The sequence below is a fragment of the Hemitrygon akajei genome, chromosome 5 (assembly GCF_048418815.1).
Source record: "Hemitrygon akajei chromosome 5, sHemAka1.3, whole genome shotgun sequence".
NCBI lineage: Eukaryota > Metazoa > Chordata > Chondrichthyes > Myliobatiformes > Dasyatidae > Hemitrygon > Hemitrygon akajei.
In genome coordinates this window covers 41,984,806-42,008,961 of record NC_133128.1, presented here as the reverse complement: position 1 = coordinate 42,008,961, position 24,156 = coordinate 41,984,806, and the positions used below count along the sequence as shown (strand labels likewise).

Below are 24,156 nucleotides of genomic sequence, written 5' to 3'. Positions count from 1 at the left end.
GTGGGTCAAAGATTCTTTAGGATGCTGGGTGTTCACCTCGTCACAGACTGGACTGGTAAAACCAACACCATGGCTATTTCCAAGAAGGGCATGAACAAGCAGACTAAGGAAGCTAAGATCCTTCAACGTGTGCGGCAGGAGACTGGAGATCTTTTATCAGTCTATCGTAGTGGGTGCAGTCTTCTTTGCTGCTCCCCTAACATAAAGCAGCATCGGTGCTGGAAATGCAAAAAAGACTAAATAAACACATCAAAAAAGCTGGATCCGTCCTTGGCTACAACCCAGACTCAAAATTGAGTCGGTGGTGGAGAGGAGGTCACTAAACAAACTGTTATCCATTATGGACCATCTGGCACATCCTCTCCATGACCCACTGAAAAAGCTGCGGAGTACCTTTTCAAACAGACTCATTCAGCTCCACTGTCACAAGGATCATTACAGAAAATCTTTCCTACCAAATGCAATAAGCATTTACAACATTTCATCTTTGTGTGACAGGAGAGCACACATCATAGTACAATAGTCGCTACTTTATTATTATGTACCTCATTATTGCACATTGGTACATTATTAGTGTGTATATTATTATTCTGTACATTAGTTAAGTCTGCACACTGCTAAGTGTGTTTTCAAATGTTGCTGCTGTAACAAAAGAATTTCTCCCTCAGGCTCAGTGAAGTATTTATTATTAGGATATGGAGCACATGAACATTATGGCCTGCCCGAAACTGCCAAGTAAGTGTAACCCGAGGCTCAATTCTGGGATTGTTCATGTGAAAGAGGGCAATGTTGTTGGATGGTTGGACTTTCAAGTAAATTTGGAGGTTTTGAGAAGCCAACTTTGCCAATAGCTTTCCAGTGCTCGTAGTGTAACAGTTATGCTCGGAAAGCTATAAACGTTTAAATTACAGGCAGCTAGTCCAACTTTAATTGCTTGAGCAGAAGCGAGTCGGTTACTTGGCAACTAGTAGTCTAGGTCTCACAAGCATGCAAGGGGGCAGGAAGCACTGCTGTTGAGTGGACCATGAGTTCTGTGCTCGGTCTAAGGTCCTGATCTCCATATACCATTATCCTCAACTGATGAAAGTTTCTACCAATGCATAGAAGCTGATGTATTTCATTATTGATGCCTGCCTTACCTGAAAGGTGGCTCCCATGATACAGAAAGGCCCATTTTTTCTTGGGTCTTACCATAGACATTCATTGTCATAGGTCAGTGTTATGCAGTGTGACAGGTTAATGGAGGACTTCTATCTTGCAGACATTGAATGTAAAACTGATTCTCATAAATGAGTTAATGAAGGCTTGCAATTCAAAACCTAGCATGCAGACTACAATAATAATTGGTCTACTAGGTTGGGGATGATCTTGGTTCAGGACAGTATTCAGTGTAGCTTGAACAGCTCCCCATTATATCTGAAGAATTGGAACAGTATAGCAGTGCAGTTAATGTTGCTGTTGTATGGACTTTACACTACATGTTCTCCTTGTGACCCCCTGGATCTCCCCTACATCTCAAAGACATGCCGGATGATGCATTAACTGGATCTGTAAGTCACCTCAAATGTAGTTCTATGTGGGGGTACCTGGGTAGGACTGCATGAGAGCCAGGAGCCAGGTCGAATACTCTGGCCAGACGTGTGGCAGGAACTGGATGCTGCACGTGCATCCAGAGCCAGGGATATGCGCACGTGCACACTCACACTGGTCAGTCACTTTCTGGAACAGACTGAGTTCAAGTTCAAAGTATATTTAAGTACGCATATGTCATCACATACAACCCTGAGATTCATTTTCTTGAGGGCATAGTCAACAAACTTATAGAATAATAACCATAACGGAAACAATGAAAGACCACCCAGTTTGAGTGTTCAACCAGAGTGCGGAAGACAACAAACTGTGCAAAGCAAAAAGAAGAAACAGTAACGATAAATATTGAGAACTTGAGATGAAGAGTCCTTGGAAGTGAATCCATTGGTTGTGGGAACATTTCAATGATGGGGCAAGTGAAGTCGAGTGAAGTTAACCCCTTTGGTTCAAGAGTCCGACGGTTGAGGGGTAGTAACTGTTACTGAACCTGGTGGTGCGAGTCCTGAAGCTCTGTACCTTCTTCCTGATGGCAGCAGCGAGAAGAGAGCATTTCCTATGTGGTGGGAGTCCCAGATGTTGGATGATGCTTTCCTGCGACAGCGTTACACGTAGATGTGCTCAATGGTTGTGAGGGCTTTACCCGTGATAGACTGGGCTGTATCCACTACTTTTTGTAAGATTCTCTGTTCAAATGTTTTGTCTTGCAGTCAAAAGTCAGTTTTGGAGTTTATCCAGTTTGTCTCGATGAAAGGCTTGCGTAAAAAGTTCTATTTAAAAACTACATCTTATAGTATGAACAAAACGCAGTCATGCTAGAGCAATGAATTCCAGCTTTGTGCTGGCCCGCCGTATCGAGCTGTGAAAGCACTGTATTGACATCATATCAGAGAAGGACCATAGCAAAATCATATGACTGAGGAGCAAGTAGGACATGCTGCCCATTATTGTCTGCTCTGCTATTCATGGCTGATCTTTCAGCTCAATTGCTGCTTTTGTGCAATATCCCCATAGCCTTTGATTCTCCCAAATCCCAGAGAAATATTGACACGGAGGGATCGGGGCGGGTAGGGGAGGGAATGGTGGGGCTCCATCTACCACATAATGTTTGAGTGCAATGAGCCAGACTGGGACACGAGCCACTCAAAGGTTTCCTGCAGTAGACCATTTAACATGTCAATACCATGTCCTCATGAAGCACAAACAGTTGTCTTTGATTAATTTTCTTACAACAAATATTTCCTTTTCAAGGACATGACTCTCCTGATCATAGACTGGGTAAATTCATTGTACACAGGTGCTGAACTATTGATGGCAGAACTAATTCTTGTTCTACATTCACTGGAGTTAACTATTTGGGAATGTGAAACTGCCTAGAACCATCATCCTCTCAGAGGCTAAGTTAGCTAAACTAGCTTATTGGTCTTTCACTTTTACAAAGCTCTTAATTGATATGAACAGCCCGCAAGCACAGGATCAGGATTAGTTGTGAGAAGTACTAACAATTTCATGCTCCTGACTTTCATATGAAGAATAACAATCAGACTCAGATCAGGAAATATTGCCAAATGTAGAAAGAGTACCGATAGAAGGGAATAAATGGGGAAATGAAAGCATGGAGAGAAAGGTAAAAGTGTCAAAAACTAGTTGGTGTTTGCAGTTTATACTTACTTTTCTCAGGAGGGATAAAACCAGGATTCAGGCAGTTGAGGAATTCATTGAAGCTGAGTTTCCAGTCAGCGTTCTCGTCGGACAGCTCAATCAATGCATCCACACACAGACCCCTACGGAATATCACATAATAGCAAAGTGGTTTGGTAAGAACATGTTTTTAAAAATACATTTTGTACTCAGGTGAACTTTTTTCCACAGACTTGTCACTTGCCCTTAATTCTCATCTGACTCGATGGGCCAAATGGCCAAATTCTGCACCTATGTCTTATGGTCTAAATCAGGAGTTCCCAACCTGGGTCCTTGCTTAATGGTATTGGCCCATGGCAAAAGATAGGGCTGGGAATCCCTGGTTTAAATAAATATCCAAGTCTTTTATCCTGATAAAAGTGCCCTCATAGCTCATTAGGACTTTTCCTGCCCACCCTGAAGGCAATCTGGAAAGAGGAAGAGAGTCTCATTCACTTTACATAAATCTAGTGCCACGATAGTTATATTTCAACTGAGATTAGTTGTAGATGTTTGTGTCAAATGCGTCTACTCAAACAGACCTTAGCAATCTCCTGACAAGATGTCACCTAAAGATATTGGTTTTTAAACTCTGCCTTTGCCAGAGGAGTATGGGGTCGTCTATTTAATTGGCTAATGTGTTTGATTTCATACAATAGAACTCTGGCACCCTTGGGACTTTGGTGGTTTAGACTAGAAGACTCACATTCTATTGGATGTTATTCATGTGGATACCCCAACACACTTTTAGTTTATTTTTTTAAAATGTTTCATAGTGGTGTAATAGTGCTCAGAGTAAGTCAAGTGGAGCAGTGGAATAGGGTCTCAGTGAGTAAAAGATGAAGCAAGCGGGCATGCAAAATGGAGCCCCAATGAACTTAAGGGGAACGTGGACAACAGGGAATCATGGGAAACAGAGTTTTGGCGTTTTTATTGGGAGCAATATGAAACAGATGCTTAACAACTGGGATATTGCCAAAATATTGCATAGGGGACTGTTGGAACTTTATTGTACTGTATGTGGTAAAGCCAAGAGGGTGTGGGTAAACGAACTGTCTAGACAAGAATACCAGCTCATTCATCCCTTATCAATCATGTGAAACCATGAATGTTCTACCTCAAAGAGATTCCTGAGGAACAAAGGACAGAGAGTTAGACTTCTTATCTCCAGGTTTCAATCAAACGAGTTTCTTAACGTTAATCAGATTTTTTTTACAATAACCCTCAGCTGCTACAGGTACTTAATACACACAATGTAGACAAACTTTGTTTATCATTAGCCTTTGACCTTGTGGGCCTGTAGCTGGAGCAGACTTGGTCCTTTGTCTGTTTTTTAGTTACTACACTGTCCCATAATTAGTCAGATTGTTTAGTTCTACAACCAACTGAAGACAGTGTATCAATTGAAAAATTCCTCTCACTTCCTGCCTTACCGAAGAAGTTTGGTCTCGTCTTCCTCGGCACGTAAGGTAATGTTGATAGCAGTCTCGTTGTGCTCGATGAACTTCAGGAACTCATTAGAATCTAAGTAGGAGTCGCCACCATCGTAACTCTGTCAAAAATAAAATTAAGGTTCTTTCAAAAGCAGAACATGAAGAAACCCAAATGACCTAAAAAAAAATGTTGGGATAGAACAGATGTGATGCGTTCTCCTGATCAACCTTCCTAACTCTGTAAAAATGGGTCATCTGCAGATCTGTAAAAAAAATATGGGAGATGATCAATAGAAAACCTGTGGAAAAGAATGGTGGCAGAGTCAGTCTCGGTAAACTTAAACAGGGCAGCCAGGGCACCGGTATTTTTGCACTCGAGGCATCTGTATGTAGTAAGGAGCATATGGCTAAAATCAACCTGATCTTCCAGACTTCACTTCTCTGAAATCTGGCTGTACCCACAGATCATGCTGAAAGCAAAACCATATCGTAAATGTGTTTGTGGAATACCAGCAAGCTGAAATTTCCAACTCTCCATCTTAGTGCCCGACCCCTGTACCAACACCATAACCCTTGAGAACTCCGATGGAGTTTCTCTGTTGAAATTAAAAAAGAATTAAATTCAATTTTATGAAGTACCTGTAGCAGCTGAAAGGGGTTTTGACAATTTAATAGATCTTGTAGCTTGAAAGGTTTGTATTCATTTTATTGAGGTGGAGGTCATCATTAGAAATGATCTACATTGTGTGTATGAAGTATTTCATATGTTCTGCAGCTCAGCATTTCTGGTTGCTGTAACCGCACTGATATGTAAGACAGGATGAGGAGCAGTGATATGCTGGTTTGGCAGGAGAAAGACCTGTGGGGAACGTGGTTTAAAAATATCCACAGGAGTGGTGCAGTAAATTTTAAATGTCAGCATTAAATCTTTAAATGTAAGGGGACAGTATACAGTAATGGCAGGAGCCTTAACATTGTTGGTGTACAGAGGGATTTTGAGATCCAAATCCATAGCTCCCAGAAACGGGCTACACAGGTTGATAGGGTGGTAAAGAAAGCATATTGCCCTTATTTGTTAAGGTACTGAGTTCAAGAGTTAAGAACATAGAAAATTGAAAACATACAGCACAACACAGGCCCTTCTGCCCACAAAGCTGTGCCGAACATGTCCCTACCTTAGAACTACCTAGGCTTTACCCACAGCCCTCTATTCTTCTAAGCTCCACATTTAAGAAGTTATGCTTCAGCTTCATAAAACACTGGAGTATTGATAAAGTTCTGCTCGCCCCATTAGGGGAAAGATATAGACGCTTTGAAGAGGGTGCAGAGTAAGTTTAACAGGATGCTGCCTAGATTTTTTTTTTGCATAGCAGGGGAATTAAGGATTGTGGGAAAAGCCAGGTAGATGGAGCTGAGTTTACAGACAGATCAGCCATGATCTTATTAAATGGTGGAGCAGGCTCGATGGACCGGATGGCCTACTCCTGCTCCTATTTCTTATGTTCTTATTAGGAAGTACATGCTTTAAGGAGAGGCTGGACAGATGTGATGTTTTTGCTGCAGCGGCCAAGGCTGAGGGGGGAAATGCACACCTCAATAGTAAGTGAATGCTTTCAGAGGCTGGTCAAGGACTACATCTGCAGCTTGCTACCACCCACACTGGACCCCCTATAATTTGCCTACCGATACAACCAATTGACAGATGATACAATAACCACAGCTCTACATACCATCCTTACACATCTGGAACAGAGGGATGCTTATGTGAGAATGCTGTTCTTGGACTACAGTTCAGCATTCAACACCATAATTCCCTTTAGACTCCACAAGAAGCTCAGAGACCTCGGCCTTCACTCTGCCTTGGGTAGCTGGATCCAGGACTCCCTGTCAGATCGCCGACAGGTGGTTAAACAGGGCTCCCTTACCTCTGCCCCTTTGACCCTCAACACAGGTGCCCCTCAGGGCTGTGTAATAAGCCCCCTCCTTTACTCTCTGTATACCCATGAGTGTGTCACCACCCACTGCTCCAATCTGCTAATTACATTTGCTGACAACACTACACTGATTGGCCTAATCTCAAATAATAACGAGGCAGCCTACAGAGAAGAAGTCATCACCCTGACACAGTGGTGTCGAGTAAACAACCTCTCCCTCAATGTCTCAAAAACATAGGAGCTAGTTGTGGACTACAGGAGCAATGGAGACAGGCTAGCCCCTGTTGATATCAATGGATCTGGGGTTGAGAGCGTGAACAGCTCCCTGGCATACACATCACTGAGGATCCCACGTGGTCTGTACATACCAGCTGTGTGGTGAAAAAGGCACAATCATGCCTCTTTTACCTCAGATGGCTGAAGAAGTTTGGTGTGGACCCCCAAAATCTAAGAACTTTCTATAGGAGCACAATTCAGAGCATACTGACTGGCTACATCACTGCCTGGTATGGGAACTGTACTTCCCTCAATCGCAGGACTCTGCAGAGAGTGGTGTGACAGCCAAGCTTCTCACTATTCAGAACATTTACAAAAATGGGTGTGTAAAAAGGGCCCGAAGGATCATTGGGGACCCGAGTCACCCCAACCACAAACTGTTCCAGCTGCTACCATCCAGGAAACGGTACCGCAGCATAAAAGCCAGGACAAACAGGCTCCAGGACAGCTTCTTCCACCGGGCCATCAGACTGCTTAACTCATGTAGACACAACTGTATTTATTGCTATCCTGTTGTACATACTATTTATCACAAATTAATATAAATTGCACGTTGCACATTTAGATGGAGACGTAACGTAAAGATTTTTACTCCTCATGTATATGAAGGATGTAAGTAATAAGGTCAATTCAATTCAAATGTCTAATACCAGAAGGCATATATTTAAAGTGAATGGGGGTACGTTCAAAGGAGATGTGCTGTCAAGATTTGATTATATACACAGAATGGTGAATGCCTGGAATGCACTACTAGGGCTGGTATTGGAGGCAAATGTGATTTTAAAAAAAACAACCTCTTACGCAGGCATATGAATGTGCAAAACAATGAAGTGATTGGTTTAGTTTTGTATTTAAATTCTACTTTAACTAGTTCCACACAATATTATGTTCTATACAAATATGCAGCTATAATCTAAAAGGTATGACAGCCACTGTGGATGTTTGGCAGAATATCAAAGTTACAGCTGATAATCTGCAATGTCATCTCTTCCACAGGCCCACTCCTCTGTCATCTCCTTAAATCAATGTTAAACCTGACAGTTTAGTTTACAAGAATGCATTTGCTTCAATACTTTTACTTTCTGTTGCCATAACTCAACAAACACTTGCTGATTTTCTGTACTGCTTCAGAGTTACTGAAATCTTCAGGGAGCGTGAAGAACTTTGACCTGACTTCAAAGCTACTCCATTAACTGGTTACTCCTAGACATGGGTGGATTGGTAGGCATTCCTTTTGCAGTATGGCATGAGCAAGGACACAAAGAGCTGCCAAGATGTTTTAAAAGGAAGTTGTTGGCTGACGGGGGCAGGATGCTGATGTAGTACATCAATAAAGTTCTTCTGGCTGAGCGGTGACATTGCAACAACCTCTTACTCAAAATCAGGAAGACCAAGGAGCTGATTATTGACTTCAGGAGAAGGAAACCAGAGGTCCATGAGCCAGTCCTCATTGGAGGATCAGAGATGGAGAGGGTCAACAACTTTACATTCCTCAAGGTATTATTTTGCAGGACCTGTCCTGGGCCCAGCACGTGAGTGTAACTATGAAGAAAGCATGGCAGTGCCTCTACTTCTTTAGAAGTTTGTAAAGATTCGGCATGACATGTGAGATGTCTCCACCTCAACAGAGATATCTGACACCTACTGCAGCCACGGTTTCAAGCGCAGAGCTGGCAAGGACTTGCACAGGCAATGTCTGCTGGGGTCATTATGGTAAGAAACATTCGTGTATATGGCTCCTATTAGGCTGGGTGAAAAAGAGTAAAATTAATACTGGAACCAAGGACAAGTAAGCGAGAAATACGCGATTACACTATCCGCATCTCGAAAATTAAAAAAATGATGGGAAATGGAGAAAGTGTCGGTTTGAGGTCACCAGCAGGATCCTCAGTAATGGACCCTCTGAATTAGGGTCGTTCCTGATTACTTTGGGAGTTAGGTCCCAGAGGCAGCCCATCACTTCTTGTTAATTCCAGCTACCTGCTGTTGTGCATTACTTTGTCATTCAGAAGTGTGTTAGTGGAGATGATTTTGTGGGATGTGGATATGAGGCTTCCACAGAATGTAAGACAATCAACTCCGGGTTCCAGCAATGCCCCCAAGCAATGTTTCTTTTATATTAAAAGTCTCCTGGTACCAAAATAATTTCACCACATGATCCAACAATAACTAGTTAATTTGTTGATTGCCCAGAAGTTAATTGCCACTTTGTTCCTGTTACAAATTCTAACCCACATCAGCTCCAATACAACATATAGTTTGTTCTCTGTAATGTCCCAGGATGTCATACCTTCAAAATACAATTTGGCATTGAATACTTTGGCTCACATTAAGCATCCTAGCATTTTCCTAGCAGATCATTTTCAGGGACGCCAGTGTACTTCATAAATACTTCTTGAAATGCACACTGTGCATCTATGGAATAGTAAGTTTTTTTTCCTTTAGCTTCCAAATTTTCACGGTAGTTTTGCAGGTGGGAGACCTAAATGCCAATTTAAGAATCCAACTGCAACCCACTTCTTTTTCCTGAGTAACACCCCTTATGAAAGCCAAGCAGATGTTATGTCAATAGACAGTAGGTGCAGGAGTAGGCCATTCAGCCCTTCTAGCCAGCACCGCCATTCACTGTGATCATGGCTGATCATACACAATCAGTACCCTGTTCCTGCCCTCTCCCCATATCCCTTGACCCCGCTATCTATAAGAGTTCTATCTAACTCTCTCTTGAATGCATCCAGAGACTTGGCCTCCACTGCCTTCTGGGGCAGAGCATTCCACATATCCACCACTCTCTGGGTGAAAAAGTTCTTCCGCATCTCTGTTCTAAATGGCCTACCCCTTATTCTTAAACTGTGGCCTCTAGTTCTGGACTCACCCATCAGCGGGAACATGCTTCCTGCCTCCAGTGTGTCCAATCCCTTAATAATCTTATATGTTTCAATCAGATCCCCTCTCATCCTTCTAAATTCCTAATTTTGGGAGTTTGCGAATTTGACTTCCATATGCAGTGAGTGTTAACCTAATGAAAATGCATACTTAAGTCTCTTGTAGACTAGAAAACTTCTAAGCAAAGTAGCTGAAGATACAAATTCCTGCAATATTCTCCACACCAATGAATATGTATTACAAAATATTGCCCCGTAATCTCTTGGGAGGAGTAAGCCACCTCGGTCAATTGTTCACCCTTCTGCCACCTCTACATTTGTCTTTTAAGTATCTTCAAATTTCCTGCACAAAGTCAGCTCCAACCTAGTGAGTGAGGCTCTCTGCAGCGCAGGGTTTCTAGCTACAAATAACATCTGCAACATGTGAATGATTTCTATGCATCTGCAAGAAGTCTTTGAGAACTAGCCAAGCTTTGTCTTATAACTTACGTCAGCTATCAAACACGGTTGAAAGATCCAGTCATTCAAAAAGTATAAAAAGTATTTGAAAAATTAAAAATAAAACACTTACAATCAAATTAGAAATGTGGTCTATTTTCATTCCAGCTATTCTTCTCCAATGAAGTGAATGTACATTGCTGAATAGCTGCTGGCTATCTGCATGGTATTGGTGCTGGATTTCATCATTCCAGCATCGTTCACAACATGCCACTCAGCATCTCTAAGGAAGACTGGGTCTTCTTATTTACATGGGAATTCTGATTTCCTTGACATACAGGGGGGTTCTGCATGGAACTGTTAAGTATTTCTCAGGAAAATTGGTCGAAGTAACATTTTCAATCCATTACATGAAAACAAACATTTCTTTCCTGCATTTTCCCCACATCAACACTAATTTCTTCTTGCCTTTCAAACATACATGTGACCATCATTACTTATGAAATTTACCCTTTTCAAGTCCAAAAAAAAAACACATTCAAAACCACTCAAAAACATTCAGCAAAAACAGAATGGAATTCAGGTTTTAAATATAAAGGCCCAAACTCGGATAGAAAACCTGCTATCTACACTGTTCCAGACTGTACATAAGCATTAAGTCTTGCTTCTTTTTCATGTTGCCAGTGCTCACAGTACAAATACATGTATATTGAAATCCCTTCACTTCATCCTTTATGATTTAACAGTGTGAATTCCATTGCACAGAGTTCACAACCATCAACTTTCAATTACAAAACTCGCTCTGACAGGTGCATTAGCTGCCCTGTGCCAACGGCAGTTTCAAAATTTTGACTGCCGCTGTCTTTCACTTCATCGTATCACAAACTAAAATTAACGAAAGGCACCTGTAATACTTTTAAGATCATTATTAGTATTGCTTTTTGGATAAAACACTAAAGATTAACTTTATTTGTCACATGTACATCCAGACCTACAGTGAAATGCATTGTTTGCAACAAATCACATCAATGAGGACTGAGCAAAGCAGCCCACAAGTGTTGCCACATTTCCAGTGCCAATATAGCATGCCCACAGCTTACCAATCCTAACCATACGTCTTTGGAAAGTGCACCATGACACCCTCACTTGAGAAACCCTTTCTCTCTTTCACTAAAGGTAAAGGCTCTCCTTAATCAGTAACACTGATTCTCCTTCTTGATCTTTTTTTTTGTAACATCTTAATAGCCGTGAAATGCCTCAAACCTTTTCTGAACCCTTCCCCCCCCCCCCCAAGTCTCTTACTCTCACAAATTATAGTCACTAGTGATTAATTAGACCTCAATATTGATATGTTTCTTGCGCTTACATACATACAGTGTAAACTTCTCTTGGATCTTTGGTACTTTGTCTTGGCCTGATCCTGAATTAAGGCTTATTATTCCTTCATCTGGTGCTTTTTAAATTTCATTACGTTTTTTCTTCTTTTCCAGGTTATACTTCTCTGGCCATCCCCTAACCGAAAGAGTTTAAACCTCTCACAGCATAAAATAATCTTCTCCCCTAATTCTTTACTTACTGATATACAGGACATGGACTAATCCAGAAACTACCTTCGAGTTTCTGTTAAGCAAAATTCCCTCCCAAGGAATCTGAGTAGGCCTCCCATGCCTCTCTGTATTTAGAACAACCAAAGTAACAGGTACAATTTCCATGCTCCTTTTATACTCCCTGTGGCTATGCCTTGTGCCTCTTTTTCCCATAACACTTCAGAACTCACGCTCATAGTGATAACCACATTCTCAGCTTTACTTTTGTTGTACTGCAGATAAGGCCATGCCTACCTTGAAGTATTTATTCAGAATGTTTGTATAGTTGACGCCCTTGGAGAACCAGCCATCAGGAACAATTTCTGTCTCCAGCCATTCCATGACATGGCGTCGAAGCTCATCCCGATCTGACTGATAGCAAACAACTAGAAGAGAAATCGTTTTACATTGCTCAGTAGGCCTGTTCAATGTCCCAGTGGAACATGTAGAATACCATAAAATCTACAGATTACTTCATACTTCAATCTAATATCAGTAATCTTTATGTACAAGATTGAGTTATAGCCCAGTGTGTTAAAACAAAATCTACTGTACTCTGGACTTCAAAAATTACTGCGAAAACAGTTTTTGCATCATCTTGAGACTTCAGTCTAAATGTCATAAAGATCAAAAGATAATTTTCAGCAAAGTGGTTTGAGGAAAGGTATTAGCATGATTTTAATCTTCAAGTACTTCATTTGTTCCTTATTGCCTATACCCACTATACACCTCTCTCTTTTTCTTAACCAGATCGCAAATATCCCTTGAAAACCAAGGTTCCCTATGCCTGTTAACTTTGCCTTTAATCCTGGCAGGAACATGCAGACTCTGCACTCTCAAAATTTCGCCTTCGAAAGCCTTCCAGTTACTGAACTATCCGGTGAATTTTTCCACAACCCTTACCCTTAATTCTAATCTGTACTTATAATAATGCAACATTGCTGCTTCTTGTATAATTGCAATAATGTAATAAAACATAATTAAATACTTCAAATGTCACATCATAACAATCATTTAATGTTGGAATCCAAAACCAAGAAGCCTTCTCATATTTCTTTTTCTTTTAACTTTGCAGAATAATGAAATAACTGCAGCCACCATAATTAGGTGAGTGACACTAATCGTTTAACTTTTTATTTCGTATCCACAACAAACTTCTTAAAGCTTGTTGGAAGTCAACAGAATGTTCTGTCAATCGGTATGAAAGGAAGTATGAGCTGTAATTATTACAACGAGCTTTCTACACATGGCTCAGCAGGAAGAAATTCTTCTCATATTCACAAAGATAGCCATCATTTCCATAGAGACGGCTGACGGGTCTAATCTGTAGCTGGATTTGAGAGCCAATCCTGTTGCATAAATACTGGGGAGTCTCAGCAGGTTTCTGTGGAATCCGATGGACATAGCCAGGATCTTACAGGCAGAGCTTAAGACTTTGGCAATGCAGGGGGTTCGTCTGTTTTCCACTGACACTGAGACATGCCAGCAGTGTCCTACAAAGCAGGAGCGCATAACACTCACAAAATACAACTGATTTGAATGTTAAGATGGATTTTGCAAAACTTTCAACAGCTGCTAGAAATTGGACCTGTCAATAAAACTCATTGGTGCCTTTTGTTCATGTTATGCCAATCTGCTGCTCTAGGTGAGTGTATGACGATATGAATTAAGCCATCGTAGGACACATGATGAACATTCTTCCATCCCATGTTGAGGACATTAATGATGGCTACCCAGTTAGAGAATCGAGATATCTAAATATTCCAGTCTTACTGAACTAAGGATATCTATAGACTGTTTATACGGAAAATATAACTAGGTGACGTTCTTGAGGCAGGGCAATAATTTTATTACTGGAATCTGAAGAGGCTATCCATATTCTAAGTTCTCAGGTTGGTTCCATGGCCGTGCTTGAACTTCTTGACTTGAAATGAGGCAACATTGTTTTCCTCTCCACTCTCTATAATTAACAGATGCCATAACATGATTAAAGTCATAGCTCAGTGTACAGATAATCATACACACAGACATCAAAACTCCACAATTGCTGAACTCATTTACTTATCCCACACCTGGACTGCTGGCTATGGCCTTGTCATTCTTTTTTTCTGTAAAGGAAACACAAGGAATGTATTAGAAAGACACACAAAATGCTGGAGGAACTCAGCGTCTGTGGAAAAGAGTTAAAAAAATCAAAAAATTACAAAATAAATAAATTGATATTTCGGGCTGAGACCCTTCATCAGGACTGCAAAGGAAGTGGGGAGGGAGGGGTTGGTGGAAGAAATGCCTGTGCCCAATTCTGGTCGCCTCACTACATTAAGGACGTGGAAACCATAGAAAGGGTGTAGGGGAGATTTACAAGGATGTTGCCTGGATTGGGGAGCATGCCTTATGAGAATAGGTTGAGTGAACTTGGCCTTTTCTCCTTGGAGTGACGGAGGATGAGAGGTGACCTGATAGAGGTGTACAAGATGATGAGAGGCATTGATCGTGTGGATAGTCAGAGGCTTTTCCCCAGGGCTGAAATGACTAGCACGAGAGGGCATAGTTTTAAGGTGCTTAAAAGAGATGAGATGAGAGCGATAAGTTTTTTTTTTACAGAGTGCATGGAATGGACGGCCAGCAGTGGTGGTGGAGGCGGAAACGATAGGGTCTTTTAAGAGACTCCTGGATGGGTACATGGAGCTTAGAAAAATAGAGGGCTATGGGTAAAGCCTAGGTAGTTCTAAGGTAAGGACATGTTCAGCACAGCTTTGTAGGCCGAAGGGCCTGTATTGTGCTGTAGGTTTTCTATGTTCTGTGTTTTAAAAGATGCTTGGAGAGGAAATAGACTAACTGGAAGTTGATAGGTAAAGCCAGTTAGGTGGAAAAGGTCAAGGGCTGGAGAAGAAAGGATCTGATAGGAGGGGAGAGTGGGCAATTGGTGAAAGGAGAAATACACAAGTTATCACCAGGTGACATTATTCAATGTTTGACAAAGTGGTCTCAGATTTACCTTCACAATGCCCATCATGAGAAACCTGGATCTTCATCCCGGTCAGACATGCATCACGATGAAGCTCACAGTGGTTACGATAAGTCTTCCCATTGCTTCCACACACCACCCTCTTGTGATGTTTGCATTCCTGGAGCAAATGAAAGGAATATCAAACTGCATTAGAAAGCTGTGGTGGCCCTTTCCACTATTTGCATGTATTAAGCTTACTGTGTAATTGTTAGCAAGACCAACGTCCAGAAACATAACTGAGATTACAGCATTGTGCATTTTTAAAAGTGTACTTCTGAAATAAAATCAAAATATTACAGGTATTGGAAATAAGGAATAAAAATGCAAATTAGAAATAATGCTTACTCTTGCAATGTCACTTTTGAGAAAGCAGAATTCCTGTTTCACGATCATCTTTCAATTCTAAGTTCTTACCTCGTCCTCCAGTGAACCTACTTATTTTCAGCAGCATGATTACACTTCTGAAACACTCATTTAATCCGCTTCATCATTTAAATGTATAAGTTAATGCTTCTTATTAGTTTAGCTATAATCCACCATGAATTTTACTTACAAGTACAGGAACAGCTTAGAAGTGTTCCTGTACATGAATCACAAAAGGTTAAGGGGCAGGTCCAACATGTACAAAAACAAAACGTTGGACAGGTCAAGTAGCAGCTAAGGTGTAAGCCATCGTTTAGCGTTGAGACCCTGCATCGTTTGTCACGACTGAAGTTGCTCGATCTGCTGAGTACTTCCAGACACCTGTTTTACTTCTAAATCCCAATCCTCTGTTTGTGTTCTAGATCCCAACCTATGCAGTCTTCAGATGAGATGAGTTATTATAAACAAAGCAAATGTTGCCTTTCATTGCTAAAGGTTCAGAGTTTAAGAACAGGGACGTTTTGTTACAATTTTACAAGACATGTGTGAGGAGATATCAGGAATACTGCCTCTGGTTTTGGTCCTACCTATCTAACAAAGTACTAACATTTAAGGCAGTCCATAAATACAGTGACCAAAGGTGACAATGTCCCATATGCCACTGTGGCAAGATTGCCTTAATCTACTCTATTCTTCTGGCAATGCAGGGCAAAATTCCATCTACCATCTAAGTAATTTGTTTAGTCTGAATATTATGTCTCTGAGCACTAGCATTTAGTATTTTTTTACCACTTAAAAAATGTCCGTTTTTTATTCTTCCGACCAAAATGGCAAACTCACAGATCCCCAATGGTATGCCAGCCACCTTAATTTTGCTCATCATTTACCCGTCAGGATCTGTGCATTACCACATTTAACGCACATGGGACCATCTTCTTGAACTGCTGTGGACTTTCTGGGGAAGCTACATGCAGAATGCTGTTGCTTGGACAATCCTAGAATCTTGACCCACTGCTTATGAATGACAGGAGCCCACGCATGGTCTCTTAAATCTCAAATCTAAGTGATAATCCCGTTACAGTCAGTATTTGTGAGGGTACGTCTGGAGCGTTGTACACACCAGTATCACAGGAGTGGACAGCCTAGCTTGTACCAGCTGGAATTTAAGTCAGTGTGAGGGGATGTTAGAAAGATGCAAGACTGCAGAGGACTTGGAGGGTCAGTCAGTCAATGTTTCTCATGAGAGAAACTCAACTGGGAGTCACTATTTAATAATAAGAGCATACCAACTGAAGACAGACAGGGCAGAATTTCATTTCAGGTCATGAATCTTTGAAACTCTCTTATTTGCTCAAGGCAGAAGGTGGTAAATACCGATCACCAAGGAAGTGAAAGAGTACTGCAGGCAGGCAGGTAGTTACAATTAGATCATGGTGAGTAATGTAGCAGGCAGCTCAATGCTATTGCATTTTGAGGCGCATTGCGTTCAGAGTTTGATTCCAATGTTCTCTGTAAGAAAGTCTGTACGTTTTCCCTGCGTGGGCATGGGTGCTCCAGCTTCCTCCCACAGGCCAAAGATGTACCGGTCAGTAGGGTAAATTGTCCTGTGATTAGGCTAGGGTTAAATCAGTGGCTCGGTGGGCCGGACGGGCCTGTTCTGTGCTATAGTGTAAGTAAGTAAGTGGTGGAACAGGTTTAATGGGCTGAGTGGTCCATTCCTGATTCTCTCTCTAATTACTTAGTTACTTATGTATCCTCCTGAGCTGCAGACTTACTGGTCAGGGAAGTGGTGTTGAAGTAAATTTGGCACGTAACAGCACCGCCTTTTGTAGATGGCACATTATCCAGGTGGCAGATACTGGTGGAATTAACATTTTGGGTGACTGATGTGTTTTCCTTCTCCAAAATTGTGCTGCACTTTTTTTTAGGCAGGTGGAGATTGTTCTATTAGGCTCCTGATTTGCGCCTCATAAAGGTACAGGACATCAGGGTGTGGGTTACTTACAATAGGGCACTGAACCTCTGGCATGTTCCTGGTTAGTTCAGTTGAGTTGCTGGTTAATGGTGACACTGTGGATGATGGGCATTCATCAGAAGTAGCACCACTGAAAACTGAGGGCAAGTGGTTAGATTCTCTCTTGTTGGAGAACATCCTCGACTAGCATTTTAATGGCACAAATGTTACCACTCATCAGTACATACCTGCATGTTGTCTGGCTCTTGTTATATGCAGGCAGGGACTGCTCCAATTGCTAAGAAGGTGTGAATGCAATTGAATATTGTACAAATATCAGAGACCATCCACAGTTCTGATTTTATGATGCAAGGACATTCTCTGATGAAACAGGCAATAATGATTAGGTCCATGATACCGCCAGAAAAACACCTAATACGATGTCTCAGTGTTGAGATAACTAACCTCCACAAAGCATACTCATCATCCTTTACTTGACCACTGGAACATTCACCACATGATGCTTATTGATTTTAACTTCACCACCTCACAAATTTCACATCACATAGGTCAGAGAACCCCAATAGGCGGACCACAGGCCCAGGTCCGGTGACATCCTCCTCTTCCTGAGACAGCTGTTCTCCGTTTCCGCTGACAACCAGTGGACTGCAGAGGCCAAAAGGCTGGTGCTTTCCATAGATGAAGCAACTCTTCAGATGGAGGTCTTGGAAATGGGAACATCTGATTTGCTCAAAGCACAACACAAGGACGTTGGGGTGAGTGACTTTTGGATCAACGTAATTCCCCAAGCTCAATTCAAAAACATGATAGCTATTGCAATGCTCCTACTCACACTGTTCCCCTCCATGTACACGAGTCATCGTTTTCTTCAATGAACTCTATCAAGAACCAGGACAGAAACAGACTCTCCAATGCACATCTTGGCCAGTGCCTCAGGATTGCCACAACAGAATACAGGCCTGACATCAGAAGGATTGCCTCATCCCGTCACTGACACTTCTCTCACTGAGTGGTGAGTGAATCAATTTTTTTTGTTCATTTGGCAATCTTATTGTGGTATAATAATAGTACAACAATAATACTGATAATTTTATTTATAGCTACACTTCATACTTCAAATGCTACATAGCTTAATTAAAAAGAACAAATAGATTAAATGAGGGAACAGAAACAGTGGAAAAGGCAAGACTACTAAAACTCTTTGTGTGGGAGAGAAGTGAGGGGTGGGTGTGTGTGTGTGTGTGTGTGTGTGTGTGCGTGCGTGCGTGCGTGCGTGCGCGTGTGTGTGCGTGTGTGTGTGTGTGTGTGCGTGCGTGTGTGCGTGTGTGCGTGCGTGTGTGTGCGTGCGTGTGCGTGTGTGCGTGCGTGCGCGTTTGAAGTCCCAGATGAGGTCTCAATGTGACAGCTGACAGTTGTGATAGCTAGAGTCATAATTAAATGGTTGGTTTTGGACTTATTTTGTTCAAAGAGTGCATTCTTTATTCTTGTGTGACCCACAGCACAGGCTTTGAGAATCCCAGGCCTAAATTATTACTACTACTACTACTAATAATAATAATGGTAATAACAGCAACAACATCTGCCCATAAAACAACTTACCGGCGCAATGAGAAAAAAAACCCTGGACGTTTTGGCCCTTGACTTGGCGTGCTTGACATAATTTGGCCCTTGTGGAAAACTAACTGGGGAACCCTGATGTAATTCAACTATAATAAATCTGATTCTGAATTAACTCAAGTTTCATCATTACCAGAGATTACTAGTTTTCTTTGGAATTCCAGGTTATTAAATTATTTAACTTCCCCAGTGGCCATGTGGGATTTAAACTTGTATTTCTGCACTGTTAGTCCACTACTCAGGAATTTAGTCACTTTACCATCATCCCTCCATAAATTTATGTTCACAACTTACTTCCCCATTGTCTGAATCTTTAGTAAACCAAGAATACATTATACTGAATTTTTCATCTTAAAAATAAGTACAGAATGTAACTCACTGACCCCTTACCACTTTTTATCACTTAATGAATTCTCTTTTCATACTTTATTAACCTCAACACCATTACACCATGTTTTTTTTGCAGAAACTTTTTGTCCTTTGGAAATCTGTACAGACTTTAGTCACCAGTTCCTTGCTAGTTATATCCTCAAAGAATTCTAATACATTTAACAAATAGTTTTTCTTTCTCAAAATCACTGACAACTTTCTAAGTGTTCAGATACTACCTTCTTCTGAAGGATACAGACAGAATAATACTATGCAAATGTATCAAATGCTGCTTTAGCAATAACTTCTGCAGTGACTGTTGCACATCACACTTTACGGTCCAGATTTTTCATAACTTATATGTACAGTTCACACCTCACTGGACAATAAAGCTGAAAAATGGCTCTTTAAAATAACAGGTAATATGTCAGGCATAGTACCCTCTTGAAAAATATAGAATATGGACCTTGTTTGTTTCCTTCTGATGCCTAATCTAATCATTACTTGTTTAATTCTTTAAAGTTCTGGTGAATGGAATTTTAATAAACCTCTCCACGGGAGATTATGATCTTCAAAAACCACAAATCACTTGTTTTGATATGCGATGCGAGGGAGAACATCTATCATCATATTTATGTTACACTTTATGAAAGAAGCTTCCGAATTCTTAAACATACCTTGCAACCCCCAAGCCAGTGTAAACAAATGCTCTCTTATTTCTGATTCATTCCTTAGATTTCAACAATGTCACTTTAAAATTACAATTTGGAGAAATCTGTTGGTGGTAAAGGACTGAAATGATGGGATCCAGGGAGGTTTCACCCTTTGTTCCTGAAGAATGTCAGCTATACTTTATTTTGTATTACCGTCGTCCTTGCTGGTATCATCTACTTGGACAGCTCCTCTTTCCTGCCTCTTAGTTCCCTTTCAACTGATACATGATTTTAGCTTCTCCCTCTCAAACTACAGGGTGAATTCTATCATATTATGATCATTACCTCCTAAGGACCCGCTTACCTTGCAATCCCTAATCAAATCTTGTTCATTACACAACACCTGATCCAGAAATGCTTTCTTTAAAAAGCCATCTCTTAGGCATTCTACAAATTTCTTCTCTTGGGATATAACACCAACTTCATTTTCCCAATCTACTTACATTTTGAAATTCTCCATGCCCATTGTAACACTGCCCGTTTTACATGTCATTTCTATCTCCTGTTGCAATTTGTTCTCCACGTCATAGCTAGCTACTGTTTGGTGGCCTGTATCCAACTCCCATCAAGGTCTTTTTACCCTTGCAGTTTCTCAACTCTACCTACAAGGATTCTACATCTTCTGACTCTACATCACTTTTTCCTAAGGATTTGATTTCATTTTATTTTAAACCAACAGAGCCTCCCCACCTACTTTGGCCATCTGCCTGTTATATGATATATAACCTTAGATGTTAAGCTCCTGTCTGTGATCTTTTTCCAACCATAATTCTGTGATGCCCACAACGTCATACAAGCCCATTTCTAACTGCACCACAAGATCACTTACTTTATGTACACTGCATGATTCAAATGTAACATCTTCAGTCTTGCATTCACCATCCTTTTCAGTTTTGCCTCCATGTTGCCTGAAGTTACTTCTTATCCCTTCCTAAACTTTGTCTTATTTTTTATTCCGAAGACTTCCACAATCTCTCCTGCAATTTCCTTCCCTTTTATCCCTACTTTTCCAAGCTGTTGAATCCAACCTCCTACTATTTAAAGTCCCATCCACAGCTCTAGTTCTGTATTTGCCAGGATCCTGGTCCCATTATGGTTCGGGGGAGCCTGTCCCATTGGAACAGCTCCCTTCATCCCAAACACACATAAAATGCTGGAGGAACTCAACAGGCTAGGCTATGGAAAAGAGTAGAGTCGATTATTTGGGCCGAAACCCTTTGGCAGGACTGGAGAAAAAATGCTAAGGAGTAGATGTGGGGATGGAGCAGAGAGAACCACCGGGTGATAGGTGAAACCTGGAAGGGGAGGGATGAAGTAAAGAGCTGGGAAATTAATTGTTGAAAGGTTCAGAAGGCCATTAAAAAGGGGGAAGGAGCACCAGAGGGAGGTGATGGGCCGGCAAGGTTATGAGATGAGAGATAGGAAAAGGGGATAGGAAGTGGAGGGAGTGGGGTTTGGGGAGCATTACCAGAAGTTAGAGAAATCAATGTTCATGCCTTCAGGTTGGAGGCTACCCTAACGGAATATAAGGTGTTGTTCCTCCAACCTAAGTGTGGCCTCATCACGACAGTGGAGGAGGCCATGGATGGACATACTGGAATGGGAATGGGAGGTGGAATTAAAATAGGAGGCCACTGGGAGATCCCACTTGTTCCAAATGCTGCCTGATCTGCTGAGCTCCTCCGCATTTTGTGTGTTGCTCAGATTTCCAGCATCTGCAGATTTTCCCTTGCTTTTCCTCTTCATCCACAATACTGATGCCAATGTCCCATGAACTTAAACCCACTTCTCCCACACTAATCCTCGAGCCATGCATTTAGCTCTTTGATCTTATTAACCCTGTGTCATTTTGCACATGGCTCAGATAACAAGCTAGAGGTGATTACCCTTTTTGGTTTGGGGTTTTAATTTGGTCCCCTACTGCTCAAATTCTTTCAGTAGGACCTCTTCCCTACTGTTACCGACTTCATTAAAACCTGTGTAGATGAGTGTGTGCCCACAAAGACTTACAGTACATTCCCAAACCAAAAGCCGTGGATGAACCAGGAGGTACGTCATCTGCTGAAGGCTAGATCTGTGGCATTCAAGTCCGGCAACCCAGGCCTGTACCAGAAAACCGGGTATGATTTGCAGAGGGCTATTTCAAGGGCAAAGGGACAATTTCGAACGAGGTTGGAGGTGATATCAAATGCAACTTTGGCAGGGTTTGCAAGACATTACTTCCTACAAAGCGAAACCCAATAGTATGAATGGCAGCGATGCTTCACTACCAGATGAACTCAATGCCTTCTATGCCCACTTTGAAAGGGAGAATACAACTACAGCTGTGAAGATCCTTGCTGCAGCTGATGACCCTGTGATCTCTGTCTCAGAGGCCGATGTGTTTAGAGAGTGAACCCTCGCAAGGCAAAAGGTCCCAATGGAGTACCTGGTAAGGCTCTGAAAACCTGTGCCAATCAACTAGCAGGCGTATTCAAGGACATTTTCAACCTCACTGCTACGGGCAGACGTTCCCAATTGCTTTAAAAAGGCAACAATTATACCAGTGCCAAAGAAGGGTGCCTTAATGACTGTCGCCCGGTAGCAATCACATTGACAGTGATGAAATGCTTTGAGAGGTTGGTCATGATTAGACTGAACTCCTGCCTCAGCAAAGACCTGGACCCGTTGCAATTTGATTATCATCACAATAGGTCAATGACAGGCGCAATCTCAATGGCTCTCCACACGACTTTAGACCACCTGGACAACCCAAACACCTACGTCAGGATACTGTTCATCGACTACAGCTCAGCATTTAATACCATCATTCCCACAATCCTGACTGAGAAGTTGCAGAACCCGGGCCTCTGTACCTCCCTCTGCAACTGCGTCCTCGACTTCCTAAATGGAAGACCAGTCTGTGTGGATTGGTGATAGCATATCCTCCTCGCTGATGATCAACACTGGCGCACCTCAGGGGTGTGTGCTTAGCCCACTGCTCTACTCTCTGTATACGCATGACTATGTGGCTAGGCATAGCTCAAACACCATCTACAAATTTGCTGACGATACAACCATTGTTGGTAGAATCTCAGGTGGTGACGACACAGCGTACAGGAGTGACAGGAGTGAGATAGGCTAACTAGTGGAGTGGTGCTGCAGCAACAACCTGGCACTCAAAGTCAGTAAGATGAAAGAGCTGATTGTGGACTTCAGGAAGGGTAAGACGAAGGAGCACATACCAAACCTCATTCAAGTTCCTGGGTGTCAAGATCTCTGAGGATCTAACCTGGTCCCAACATATTGATGTAGTCATAAAGGTGGCAAGACAATGGTTATACTTCATTAGGAGTTAGAAGAGATTTGGCATGTCAACAAATACATTCAAAAGCTTCTATAGTTGTACCGTGGAGAGCATTCTGACAGGCTGCATCACTGTCTGGTATGGAGGGGCTCCATCTTGGGCACTAGCCTACAAAGCACCCAGGACATCTTTAGGAAGCAGTGTCTCAGAAAGGCAGCGTCCATTATTAAGCATGTCCAGCACCCAGGGCATGCCCTTTTCTCACTGTTACCATCAGGTAGGAGGTACAGAAGCCTGAAGACACACACTCAGCGATTCAGGAACAGCTTCTTCCCCTCTGCCATCTGATTCCGAAATGGACATTGAAGCTTTGGCATCGCCTCACTTTTTTAGTATACAGTATTTCTGTTTTTGCACATTTTTAAAAATAATCTATTCAATACACGTAATTGATTTAATTTTTATTTATTATATTTTATTTTATTTATTATTTTTTTCTTGCTCTCTGCTAGATTATATATTGCATTGAACTGCTGCTGCTAAGTTAACAGATTTCACGTCACATGCCGGTGATAATAAACCTGATTGTGATTCCTTGTTCCTTCTACGTCGTCATTAGGTATATTCAGGACAGAGTTAAGATATGGTACTGAAAAGATCGATGGATATGGGGAGAAAGCATGAACAGGAATAATCAGACTTATTTCCACGTGAAGCAGGAGGCGGCCAATTGATCCAGATCTATTCCAGCTATTATCCCACTCAATGTCCCCTGTAATTTATCCTCATTACATTTGCATCACTATTACTGTGAGAGTTACCATTAGACCAACAACTCAGACGTCTTTTCTAAGTGGGAGCAAAACCAGAACCCGAGGAATCTGGGGGAGAAAACTCAAATTCTACACTAACATCACTTGAGCATGGGATAGAACCAAGGATGGTTGCTCGATCTGTGCACTGTGATCCCATTCAATGGCACAGCAGGACTGAAGGGCAGAATG

At 41.7% G+C, this 24,156-nt stretch overlaps 1 protein-coding gene across 1 annotated transcript in view; it reads right to left on the bottom strand.

Annotated features, from left to right (window-relative positions):
- Positions 1 to 24,156, bottom strand: part of fstl1b (follistatin-like 1b) — a 120,682-nt gene that overhangs the window by 6,513 nt on the left and 90,013 nt on the right. The window contains exons 4-8 of the mRNA XM_073045339.1: positions 14,818 to 14,947; positions 13,892 to 13,927; positions 12,075 to 12,205; positions 4,701 to 4,819; positions 3,259 to 3,371 (exon numbers count right to left, since the gene is read on the bottom strand). Coding sequence (XP_072901440.1) covers positions 3,259 to 3,371; positions 4,701 to 4,819; positions 12,075 to 12,205; positions 13,892 to 13,927; positions 14,818 to 14,947 — 529 coding nt within the window. The remainder of the gene's footprint in view (positions 1 to 3,258; positions 3,372 to 4,700; positions 4,820 to 12,074; positions 12,206 to 13,891; positions 13,928 to 14,817; positions 14,948 to 24,156) is intronic.